General features: G+C 40.2%; 1 protein-coding gene across 1 annotated transcript in view; it reads right to left on the minus strand.

Moving 5' to 3' along the window:
* Positions 1-1,194, minus strand: part of USP24 (ubiquitin specific peptidase 24) — a 48,289-nt gene extending 47,095 nt beyond the window's left edge. Inside the window, exons 1-2 of the mRNA XM_010131580.1 lie at positions 1,035-1,194; positions 47-114 (exon numbers count right to left, since the gene is read on the minus strand). Of these exons, the coding sequence (XP_010129882.1) occupies positions 47-79 (33 nt within the window). The 5' untranslated portion in view covers positions 80-114; positions 1,035-1,194. The remainder of the gene's footprint in view (positions 1-46; positions 115-1,034) is intronic.
* Positions 1,195-13,332: the final 12,138 nt, after the last annotated feature.

Raw genomic sequence — 13,332 nt, forward strand, 5'->3', positions numbered from 1 at the left:
TTTCCACCATGAACAACACAAAGAACCATTGAATTGGGTTCCTTACCTTTTTAAATGCTTCGGGCATGCATCGGTCCATGAATCTCTTGCAGTTCTCATCAGAATCAGAAAGACCTTTACAGAAAAGAGAGCGCTTTTTGAAAGCTTTTTAAGAAAATATTGTTTAAGATTACCTCAGAGAACTTACTGAAAGTTTTTGGGAACACCCCAAATCCAGCAGTAATATATGTGCTACTGTTCATGTATAACATGTGTTTTCAGCCGCAAAAAAGTGAGAGTCAAGAGAACTCTTAGAAGTTTCCCAATGTTCCTTCTTTTACAACTTCTCCCAGCATTATAAGCACCAGAAGTATTTCTCCCTTCAAAGTTTGTAACGTCCACTAACTTCACATCATTTCTGATGCTTTGCAGTCTCCACCCAAACCCACACACCTTCTAACACAGGTTAGAAGAAGCAAAGCAGAACGACCTAACAACTTCCATTCTTCCAACAGATGAAACATCCCTTAGTCTGCCATCAGGCACCACGGAAAAACGATTTTGGTCTCTCATACATCAGTTGTTGGGCCTCTTAACCCCAAAGCACTGAATACAGAAAAGGCAAATTCAGGTCTAATGCAGCATAAGCATTTCACTAGGGAAAAACAACCAGTTACACAAGTGTGGTACTGCATGGATTTAGATGACAGCTTGTTTTTACGAATGGAAAATAACCAGCACAATGAAAAAAAGAGTCAGTAATTCAGGTCTGAAAAACAGTAATTCCTACAACCATTAGAACATAAAGAAACATGTGCTCCACTTTTAAAATAAGCTTAAGTAAACAAATTACTTTAGAGAAAAAACATCAGACCAACATTCTTTTTACAGCACTGGGTATAACAGCTCACTGTTAACCACTTCCCCAGAGACCTGATCATTCTGCAGGGTGTAAGTAAACAACTGCAAGATTAACATGAAAGGCATAACTGCCCACCATACTGTCCCTGAAATCCTTTGAGCAGATAATCTTTACGTGTGGAAAGAGAACTTACCGAGTCTTGCTAGGTAGGTGGATGCAATTAGGCACTTGCCCAGAGACTCTTCCCGCTTATAGGGTATGGACCAGTGATCTGTTAAAACTCTGCTCTCCAGTTCATACAAGTTCGTTGTTGGAAACTCAATACCTTCACCAGAGCAATTCCCATTTTCATCATTTTTCTGTGAATAAAAAGGAAGTTCAAGTGAAACAATTTTAATCTGTCTCTCTCTCCTAGATACTTTAAAGGCTTTAGCAGTCTCAGAAAAAGGGGGCTACGCTTGTAACAGGCATGTCAAATTCTCCACAGCCCTGAGGCTGCTTGTGTTTTTCACAGTAGAACTTAACATTTCAATTTAAATTGAAGGGATTACATACCTTTATGTATTTCCTGTAGGTGATAACTGTTTACATAACTAATTGCTAATTAATTGCCTATTTAAGTGGCAAATCTTGTTCCTTAACATATCAGATAGACAAAATGAAAATTACTTTCACTCCCTTTGAGACTGTAGAGTACAAACCTTGATCTTCAGAGATCTGCATCTTAATCCTCTGTTCAACAGCTGCTGTAGAACATGGAATAGTTTATTCTAGGGGAAGCCAATTTCATCCTCCTCTTGCCCATCACAGTAAGAAAGACAAAACACCAAGCCTGTACATCAGAATTTACTTTTTTTTTTTACTAGCTAATTCTCTAAAGAAAAATTTACATCTCAAATACAGCTGTCCAACAAGGAAACTACAACTGTCCTGCTCCTGAAGGTAAAAAGAGTTACCTGAAAGTGTTCTGGAAAAGGCAAGCAGCTGAGCTTTACAGGTTTCCTTGCTAGCGCCACTCAACAGCAGCTATCTCTGTACAGGCAGAGCACAGAATCAGCCCCATGTTCTTCGCTAAGTGCCAGCCTCAGCAGCGTCAAATGGAAGGGTGGGCAAGTTATCCATTTATTTTCTTTTATTTGTCAACCTCACACAGAAACTGGCTACCCGACATGTCAAACATTGCACATGGACTAACCGTCCCTTGCCTTCACAAGAGCAGACAACTCAAGCACGAGAAAGGGCAAAACGCCAGGATCAGGCCTGGCAGCAACCAGGAGCAACTGTCAGAGACAGAGGAAGACACAAGTGCAGGGACGGGAACAAGATCCCCCTGAGAGTGAAGCCAGGGACATGCAGGGAGGAAGGACAAGCAGGAAACAACTTCAAAAGTTAAGAAAAACAAACAAAGAAAAAAAAAACCAAGGAAGTGAACAGACAAATAGAAAGGAATAAACCAAAAGGAGCTGAACTCAGGGGGCCATGGTGTACGCGTAGGATGAAATCACTGTATGCAGACAAATGTGCTTCCAGCTCTCTTGCTGCACTTGCTGTTTGCAGTATTAAATCTGTTTATTAAAAAGTAAACGTGTCATATTCACTTCCATAATGATTCAAAAATATGGAGTCAAGGATACAGCAATTGTATAGAATCCACCCTTTAAAGTTCACTGGTGCAGGTGACGATAGCACACAGTGGCTGGACTTACTAGCAGGTTCTAGAGAGCAGCAGTAAAATTCATAGGGCTATAACACAAAATAGTGCTCAAAAAAAAAAGCATGTCAGTATTTGAGAAGTAAGGTGCCATGTTCTCCCCAACCCTCTACCAAACATTTAGCCCTAAGGTTATCGCTATGGGAAGTTGTACTTTCAGAGACCTGAATATCAGCTTCTAAAACCGTAGTCATCTGATCCAGTGCTGTGCACCGAAGTCTAACATAATTCACACCTAGCAAATCATGTCCTGTTTAAGGGGACCTCAAGTCTTGGAGAAGACGTGGTTGAAGGTCTAAATGAAAGGACACTGAAAACATTTAAAAGCAGAAGTTTTCTAGGAAATATTCTGTTGTATTGATTACACAAACAACAGTTAAGTTTACAGCTTTAATAAAGGACACCCATCCAGAACACAAGACCACCTCCTCCAGAAAATAAACATGCAGTTATAAAGAAAGCCCATACAGTAATGGTACAGGATTCAATGATGAGTCTAATAAAGGTAGACTGAGGATAATACTGTTACCAAAATCGGGAAGAATCTCCTTACCACCAATTTAGCATTAAAAAGCAGCATTTCCTTACTCACAGCGCTGGATGCACGGGGGATGATTCCCCCTACCGTGCACGCGGTACGCTGCCTCGACCAAAGCTTGTATCTCCCGATTACAGACATACTCATTATTGTTCCTGGAATAGTCACGTGTATCCATTCTATCTCTTGGAAGCGATCGATATTTTTGCACAGTCGTTATGCATGCGTCCTGGGCTCAGAGGGGCTTCCATGGTGGTCTCTTGGACATCTCCAGTGCTGTGGAAAAGTTATCTCCCGTTGATAAACTCTGCATTCTTTCTCCCATATATGGTCGTGAGTTGACATCTTCAGAGCAATTTGACAGTTTGTTGGGATTTATGCTGGATTCAACCGGTCTTGAAGCTGTTCAGTTCCTTCTAAAATCTTTACTGTGTCATCTGTCCCTTAGGCCTTGTCTCCTCCTTGGGCCGTTGAGTTCCTCTGTATCTCTACTGTTCAGGCTGGTATTTACAAGGTAACAGAACAATATAAACACCCATTTGCTGGGGGTTCAGCATTTTCAGTTCAGCCAAGACTTGCAGCAAAGAGCAGCAACATTTCAACAAGTGTTTAGAGTAACTGAGCTACAGTTGCTCCATTCCCTGGAGGAAAGCATCCAGGTCCAATGGAACTGGTGTTAGCAATGCAGAGTTTAAGAGGTGCAGTCCAGTAGCAGCGCAGACCTTCAACTGTTGCTGAAAACCTCCACCTGTTGCTCTGCTATCCCACCTGCACCTAAGCAATGCCGTTCTTTATTTACCTCTTCCCACACAAGTCATCCCCAGCATCCGCAGTACGGAAATAAGGAAAGACTGAAATAACAACTTATGTTCTTCAGCGTATCCAGCTCCCCCTTATGATGATCAGGCCTTATCAGAAATCGTTAAGGACACTCTGGCCTGTTGCTGGACTGAGTCTACCAACAATAGTGAAAAGATGTCGTTTGTTTTTGATTCTTTTGCACAAGAAATAACAAGGGGAGCGGTACTGGGAATATAGCAATAACATAACAACGGGAACTACGTGTGTTGGTGGAGTAGTCTTTGGCACATATTGCTAATTAGAGACCACAAGACTTCTTGCTTGTCGACTTTCTGCTACTTAAAACCCTGCCCAGAAAGTACCAAATTTATTTATTTTAGAACACATCACATACAAGTAGCTTCACAGCTACTGCAAAACCTGCAACAGCCTTGAAAAAATGCCCAGGTAGTTTCAAACCATTAATAAATGCAATACTCCGCATTTTTTGGAGATTACTGCCACATTCAGTTTGTATTACTGCTGACTAAGCCTTGTTTCTTACAACTTATCTAGTATAAGTCTCTTCAAAGACACTGGCTGCTCTTTCATAATTGTGTCTTTTTGTAAGAAAAAAAACCACCCCAAACTGTTCACCAATTACCTTTCAAATCGAATTGTGAATGGCTCTTTGAAGAGAGGGATGTATTAACAGCAGGCAGCTGCTGCTGCAGCAAGGTGCAGCGTCAGCTCACCTCTTGCATCATTTTATGTTTGCTCATGAACCAACACAGCCTGAAGGTCTTACTCCCTCTGTTGACATTCACAAACCAACACATGGTAGCTGGGAACAGGGAGCCACAATTAACACCTTGTAACTGAGGAGCTTGGGATTGTCACTGCAGGCTCCACTGACACAGGGGCTGCAAGTGAAACAAAAGCTTTTAAAGAAACAGTATGACACGTGTGAAAGAAAATGTACACAAGGCCATATCAACCTGCTCAAAAGTGGTTTTCTGGGTCTCTCCTTTGGAGAATTACATCTATTAAAAAACAAAAACAAAACACCCAAAACGTTTCTCCCTCCCTCAAATAGATGACTTGGGAATGGTGTCTGGCAGTTGATGATGACCTAAATCAGGACCACACAATTCTGGCTGAACAGACTTAGAGGACAGACACCGGACATGCTGAGGAATTGTAGGGATATTCTTCACCAATACAATAGTAAAAAGCAAAGAAACTATTCCTGGCAGCCTATGGGTCACCCAAAGATAAATTCTTTAAAAACCTGTAAGGATCATCTATTTTCCGAGACACGGAATCCTGCTGCACATCACACGTTCTTTGACTGTTACCCTTTTTCCATGCCTTCTGATACAGCTCTTCATTACACAAAAGCCCCAAAGATTCCCCTATTCTAACAGTCTTGGCTCATTTTCAAGGTGTGAAAATGAATTTATATCCAAACACACAAGCTCCCAAGAGAAATAGCCTCGTGTGAACAGTCTCAAGCACTGATTCAAGATTTTCACTCTGGGGACCCAACACCTCCCAGAGCTGTTTGCAAGGCTGAATAAACAAAAAGTGTTAAATATCTGATCAGTAATGCATTGCTTAAGTCTGTAGTATAAAACCTTCCATGGAAGACTAACACAGAAGAAAGATAATTTATATTAGAAATTAAATTAGAAATATTAATTATCTTTAATTGCCAAAAGGTCACAACTCAAAATGTCAAAATATTCCTGCAATATTCAGCTAATTAACTCAACCTCCATTTAACTAAAGCCACTGATGTTTACCACACTAGTCACTTTACATAAAGTAACAAGGAGTTTATGAAAGTAATTTGATGCTAATTGGCTTCAAATTAGTAATGAAATTACAGACAAATTATAATTTAAATTTGTTAATTTGATTTTGACAGAAGGCCACCAACAGAATTTATCACCGGAGCTAAGTCACATTACGTGCTCTTGAATCTCCTGTAACTTATGGAGCAGAACTCCAAGGTCACATTCCTTTCAACAAGCAACAGGATCAGACTTTCTAAGATAGCAGCAGATCAAGTAGTTCCCTTCATTCTCACACCTCTAGTAAGTGATTTTCACAAAATGACCACCATTTTTCTAGCCAAGAAAACAGATTTTTGATGCTCTATCGTTCAAACAAACTGTATTTTGTTACTATGCACCTATGAACAGGCCCAAATTTAATTGCTCTGAAAAGCAGAAATGAGAAAAATAACTTAAACCCAGAATTAGAAGCTAGAACTTCTAGGTCCACCGTTCAGTTTTTATCACAGACATACCAAACAATAATGTCAATGCTTCAGCTTCCCCAGCTGTAAAGTGTCACCAGTGACACCTTGCTCCGCCGCAGTGGGACGACACACCATTCACTGGCGGGTGCAACGTACTGCAAGATGCTCAGGTAGGGACAACGTAAGAGAAATACATAAAACACCCATCAAACCAGACAAAAGCATTTCTCTGATTTATCTTGTCCATCAATGTGTGGGAGAAACTGTGAATCCTGCAGTTATGACTTGACAGTCCATGTACCAGACTACTGATTAAAACAGCTTTTACTTTCATGCCTGGATGTCAATTCTTTTTTCTTTTAATTAACTCCTAGAAGGAGGATATTCTGTTACCTAGAACTGAAGCGTGGGGTTAAGAATGAAAAGGCTTTCAGAGAGATAAAAGCTACCACCTTGCACTGAAACACACTATGCACAAGGTACTGAATGCTTAAAAACAGTTACGTTTTCATACCTGTAATCTACTTGCTTTTTATGAACAGGTGCTCCAGGAGCTTAAAGAACTTCTTTAAACTGCTGTTAAGAAGCAGATGTGGGAGCACGATTGACGAGTATTTCCCAGTTGCCTGTTCTTGCCACCAGACCAGACTCATTCAACACACACCACTAAGAGCATGCTTGGTATGTTGTTATGAATATAGGAGTATTGGTAAGCCTCAGAAAATGGTGTCATAGATGGAATTTCCACAGTATGTTTCTTATTTAGCCATAAGAAAATCCACTGTGATTTTTCTAAAAGTTTTACTGATGAACAGACATTTATTTGCAAAGTATAGTTACAGTATTTTAGTTTTTAAACTGTTTTAAGTCCTAAGCGGACAGAGCAGCTTGCCCTTGCGTTTTCACCCACAGGTAAGTATCCACATGAAAAATTTCTGAGTACAACAACAGAGGGGAATGCTTTTGTTATTTGTGCTCTGCTAAGAGAAAGTGGCCTTGTCGGGGAGATACACAGATGTTTTGGTTTATTCTTTTTTACATAAAAATTAAGCTCTTTTGTTCAAATTTTTACTATGCACTACTTTACACAAGCAAATGCAGTCATGTCATAAGAAAAAAATGTAAGTATTTCATCATGTTAATGATGCCAGTCTAATGCTAAGGGAAAATAAATCATGTGTTACAGATGTAACTGAAGCTGATTTGGACTCTAACCTCACCATAAGGATGCCCTAAGAAAATTACAATTTATTTAGAGAATGTTCTCACAGGAAGTTTTGGACACTGACCTTAACTGGGAGTCGTACGAGCTTACTAACAAGAATGCATGGTTAGACCAAACCCTTCGTAGTGCTTGTAAGGGATTATAATAAATCAAACCCACAAAACCCACCATGGCTCCCTCGTCCCTTCTCTCACAACCAAGAACTGGGAATAAGAACACAATATGAATTTGAAAAATAAAATATAAATTCAGCAAAGCTAGCCACTGGCCAGGATTTTCTAAAACCATTGCTCGTACTGGTCTCCCTGAGTTCCAGGGCGGTGGTGTGATGTTACTAAGCAATATTCCCCAATGTACGTTGCTAATGGTTCAGAGATAGACGCAGTGTTAAACGAGACAGCACAACAGAATAATTGAGGCTCTGTAAAAATCACATCTGAATTAAAAGAGCCATTTAACTTAAAAAACCAAAAAGGAGACTCTTTGCCCTTTTATACTGCTATTACCTACCTACATAGTATTGGAGTGAAATCTGAGACAGGCAGATTCGTTACAACCACTTTTAGTACTGTATTTTGAAGTTTGCTATCTAGCTGTAGGCGAGGGAGAGGTCACAGAAGTCCTGTTAAGAATGCCATTCATATGGAACCAAGGAAAACATGCTGCTCTGGCGTATGTTTTCAGTATTGTCTGTGGATATATTTAAAAAACTCATTCCATTAGCATAACTACAAACAGCCAGACTGAGTTGATACCATCATTCCTCCTGACCCTTGAGTTTTCATAAGCATGAACCCCATGTTTATTTCCAAATAACTCAAAATAACATCGTGTGGTATCAGATAAATGTTGTGCTTTAAGACAATAAAACCATGAATTACAAATGCTGAGCGTTTCAGTACTTCAAATTAAGTCAATACTTCCATCTTCCTTTGCCAAAACACCAGGCATTAACAGAGAAGTGCTGCAGAAACACTAGATGTAAGTATTTATTATAACCTTTTAATGACCAAAGGTCAGACTCTGGAAGGGAGAATTAATTCCATAACTCAGCCGTTCTGTTCTCCAGATGCATGCTGATAGAGACAGAAGCTAGCACTGACAAAGCCATGGGCACAGTGTTTGAAATCCAAGTTATACAATGTACAATTACAAAACTGTGATTAACTAGTATGAAGAATCTTTAAATGCTTCTCAAGACCGCTCTGCTGGGCATCAGAACAAGGGAAGCCAGAACTGCTGTTCTAAGGCAAAATAAATCTTGTGTTACAGACGTAACTGAAGCTGATTTGGACTCTCGCCTCATCATAGGGATGTCCTAAGAAAATTCCGATTTATTTAGAGAAAGTTCTCACAGGAAGTTTTGGACACTGACGTTGAGCACGTCAGATATTTTAAATTAATTTTAATTTGATCTGTGAAGCATAACTGAAACATATATATCAAAGACTACTCCTGTGGTAGCACAAATAGGTGGTTTTTTCAAAGTAAGAGCTTACAAAAGAAAAAGGCACTTCCTTTCCATCTTTGCCCTCCTTATACAAAGAGCTACTGTTCCTTAATCCAAAAGCAAACCAAATGATTTGCTGGAATTAACTTCTAACACTGGCTAATTTGTTTTTATTCTCATTCTTCCTCAGTATTTCACTTCCTTGTTAAAGAGCTGCCACAGAAGAGCACTGTAAACTGGGAAGATGACCAGAAAATGCCTCCAGAGAACATTATCCCAAAGATGCTTCCTGCCCAGCTGAGAAGTTGGCTATGCAGAGTTGTCTCCTACCTCCACTGACCCCACAGACATCACCTTCACTGATGAACCAGTAATTACACAGTCCTTGTCCCAATCCAAAGATTACTCTGACAATCACGTTACATGATAGTGAGTTTATAAATAATTTTAAACGTAAGCTTTGTTTCAAAATAACCAACTGCGCCTCTCAGTATCACCCCTATTTTCCCCACACATAGCATCGCTAATAGTCTGGTTTATATCAAGAATGAGAGGCAGAATATTTTCTTTCAAAATCAAAGAAAGCATGAACATAACCAGAACCTAAACAGAGCTTCTACACCAGGGCCACTAACTTTTGAAAACAGCGATGCTGAAAACCAGAAGTGCTAAAATACTAATTCCGCTTGACATTCTGATGGCATCCAGCCAGGAACTCAATGCCAGAATCTACCACGGAGCTTTATTTGATTGCTTAATTGTTTTACAAGGCCAATTCGCAGACAAGCTACACTGTAAAATTTCCACATGAGAAAGCCAGAAATACTCACTTTTGCAAAGCTCACTGTTACTTACAAACCAGGAGACCGACTTTGAATTTATCAAATTATAGCGTGAAATTAATCTCATTCACTGGAAGGCAGATAAATAAATAAATACAGCTCCTTCCATTCAAGGATCAAAGAACTTCACAAGCCTAATGTCCATGGGAATCCTAATAAAGCACACAACATCATCCTCATTTTACACACTAAAAGCTAAAACAGAGGTTAAGTTACACATCCACTGTGACACAGCGCATCTGTAGCAGAACTGCTTTCAGTGCTGAGCTGAGGAGGGACGGGGATTTGAACGCAACAGCTCTGCAGCATGACTAGTGAGAATGCTCCTGGCACTGTTACTCACTACAGTTGCTGACCCATTTCTTTTACAAAACCACGTTCTCTTGAAATCAAACAGCACCTCAAAAGCAACCTTGGACAAGGTTTACTATAAACGTTATCGAGTAAAATCTGGCGTACATGAGTTTTTGATCCAGCTCAACTCAAACCACTAAATAAATCAAAAGAGCACTTGCTAAAGGAGGCAGGAATAGCTGGAAGGTAATATAATCTGTTCATCACGATGTACCCAAAAGGTCACAGTAATGGCTCTCAGAAGCCATTTAAAAAGAAATCAAGATTATTCTAAGTAAAGGTTATTCAAACCATTGTTACATTTTCAATACTTTCAGTGCCAATGAGTTCCTACCCCTTACAGCAATTCTAGGTTCTCTGTCACAACCCCCACATTCCTTTGTCCTGCTCCTCTCCATCCCATTCTACTCCAGCTCATGACAGTCTGCACTTTTGGCAATCATGGCAATTCACAGACACACTGACAGACACTGTCATCACAGTCATTTATAGCCTTATTTTAAAATACAGGATTTAGCATCAGTTCATAGAACAGCTTTCTGTCAATCATACGAAAAACTGAGCACACCACCCCTCCACCCCCCTGCAAAGAGTCACACTGTAAGAATCTGACTAAGGAACGAACACAGAAACCCCAGATTCTTGCCAAAACCCACTTATATTTACTTCAGCCAACAGACATAAACACAGAAGTTATGTCAAACCTGTTGTGAAAGCTGGAGATCTCCACCTATCAACGTGGTTTGGCACTACACAGGGGAAAGCTTCATACCAGCTGTAAACCTGAAGGTGAACCTCTTGATATTTCAGGAAGGCTGCACAAACGAGCGTGAAGCCTTCTTTTTAATTCCAAGTTTGGCTGGCCTGTTTCTGTTAATGCGTTACTGGTCATGATGGAATCAGCTGTGTGCTCCTTGGAAGACATTAACCTGCTGAAACCGAAGTTGCAGCCCTTGCAAAAATGAATTTGCATATGTCTTCATCGTGGGTCTTGCATAGCAAGTGCAGAGCGAGTGTTGGGCCAGGTCATAGCAGCTGTCTTGCTTCTGGGCCACTTACTCCAAATTCAGGCTTCTGTAACACTTCCAGACACCCATGGGGACCAGCAGTTTGCACCACTGAAAGGGGATTCACACTGGTTTTACTATCTTATCTAAAGACGATGTGGTTTTGCAAGTGTGGTACGTATCTGGCTGCTGTGCTATTCTCAAAGACAAGCCTTTCTTTGATCAATGTGCTTAACGAACAGAGCAGATTCTAACATTATGTAATAGAGAACAAATAAGCATATGCTAACAGAATGGATTCATTACCGATTCAGGAAAATGTAAAGTGTTTAATCATTCATAAATCTGTTCTCGTATGCATGGTAAACTGTACTCTGCCAAAAAACCCAATGTAAGTACAAAGTGCTGACCTGTTACACATCTTGGAGAATGACTGAAGCTGTCTTCTTATGTTTAAATGAAATAAAATTAATCCTAACTGCTGTTCATGAAGATTACTAGACTGGAAATTTTATTTAGGGGAAGATTTCTAATAATTGTTCTCTTTTGACTTCTACGTTCATGGATATTGCTGATACATAAGATCCAAAAATCAAACACGCCACCACCTCCTCACTAAATAAAAGTTAAAATCGGTATTATGATGAGAAGGAGGAACACACACTCTGTTAACTGAGCTGTTAAAAAGAGAGCTGATAGAGAGGAAGAAAAACAGGACTAACATCTGAATAGGACAATATGGGTGTAGCGTGTTTCAACATAATATATATAATTACAAAGAGTAATACAGCTCTTTGTGCAACAGCTTTCTGTACAGCTTCATATGCTGCACAGCATACGAATAGATATGCTGTATATGAATATATAAACATAAATTCATACGCTGTACATCATTCCTGTGCTGAATGAAAATCTGCTTACAGGTCAACCCCCTAAATAGTAGTCATTATAGTCAAACAGTCATTTTCCTGTTCTGGAATGCTCTGGTTTCTCTCCTGTGGGTTAACAAGAACACAAGTCAAAGCAAACAAGAACACGAGTGGCAAAGGAAACTACAAAGTGTAAGTAAGTTTGTTCAGGCACACAAGCTGAAGTAATAGAGGGAAAAAAATGCTCATAGTCAGAGCTGTCAAAGTGTCATATGTAACAGTAACAAGAGGGGAGAAAAACTCCAAAGTTTACACCGATGGCTTCTCTTGAAATACCACACTGACAACCCAGATTGTCCCAACCATAAATCCATCTGATAGAAAAATCCACCCTCTTGGTGGCTACAGAGATCTGCCAACAAGCAGAATTTACTCTCAACCCTTCAAAGCAAAGGTCAGAAACCAGTTTCCTACTACTTCAGTAGGAAGTGAAGTTCCAGAGCAACTCCTCTTCTGCATTGCACACGTGCCACCCTGCAGATCACCTTCCTCCACAAGCACCCATCATCAGCTTATACCAGCTAAGGATCTAACCCAGTTAATTCAGCGCACAGGATCACGTACCTTCATTCTGCAAGACTGACCTTCAAGCTACCAAGGCTCTGAAAAGGGTGATCTGTGCAGGAGCAGCCATGTACATGAAGATATACATGTGTTTTTCATGTGTGTATATGTTTATAGACACATACACATAAGGTACACAGAAAGATACCAGTCCTGGCACAGGAAATCCTCAGGATACTGCTCACTGAAGCCTGGGAGGGTACATGAGTTTCCCTGGTTTTATTTACATTTGTAGGCATCTGCTATTGACCACCTGAGACAGAGGTTATGTGAGGCGGCCCTTCGGTACTGCACAGCAGGGCTGTTCTGTTCTCATCCCCACAAGTTCCACAGGCTGGACACTATCAGTTAGCTCTTCTCCTATGAGCACTCTGGGAAGTTTTGGGAAAAAGACCTAGACGAGGAGAAGTCTTTACAGGTAAGCATTACAAGACAGTTCCAAGCAGCAGGGAGGGCACCATGAGTATATCTACTGCTGGCTGAGGAGTTCAAAGGTCTGCAAAAAGGAAGAAGAGAAAACAGCAGACAAGGAGGAGAAGAGAGAAACTGGGAAAGATTGTTGCTCGCCAGCATCCCCATCTACTTCAAGTCCATTTTCGAACTCAGCTGTAATCTAAGTTATGAGTTAAAGCCTTTGTTTTGAAGGTATTTTACCTCACTGCATTCCTACTTCAGAATTTACGCTTACCTTACCCAAACAAAATTGTACGTAAAGTAATATCCAGACAGTACTTTTTTTCACATTGTGCAAACAGTAAAAAAAAAAATTAAGACAGTCATTAGTCACTTGGATTATGCAAGAAAGCACGGGGGTGGGAGGGGGTG

This window comes from Buceros rhinoceros, unplaced genomic scaffold (genome assembly GCF_000710305.1).
Source record: "Buceros rhinoceros silvestris isolate BGI_N320 unplaced genomic scaffold, ASM71030v1 scaffold17482, whole genome shotgun sequence".
Classification (NCBI taxonomy): domain Eukaryota; kingdom Metazoa; phylum Chordata; class Aves; order Bucerotiformes; family Bucerotidae; genus Buceros; species Buceros rhinoceros.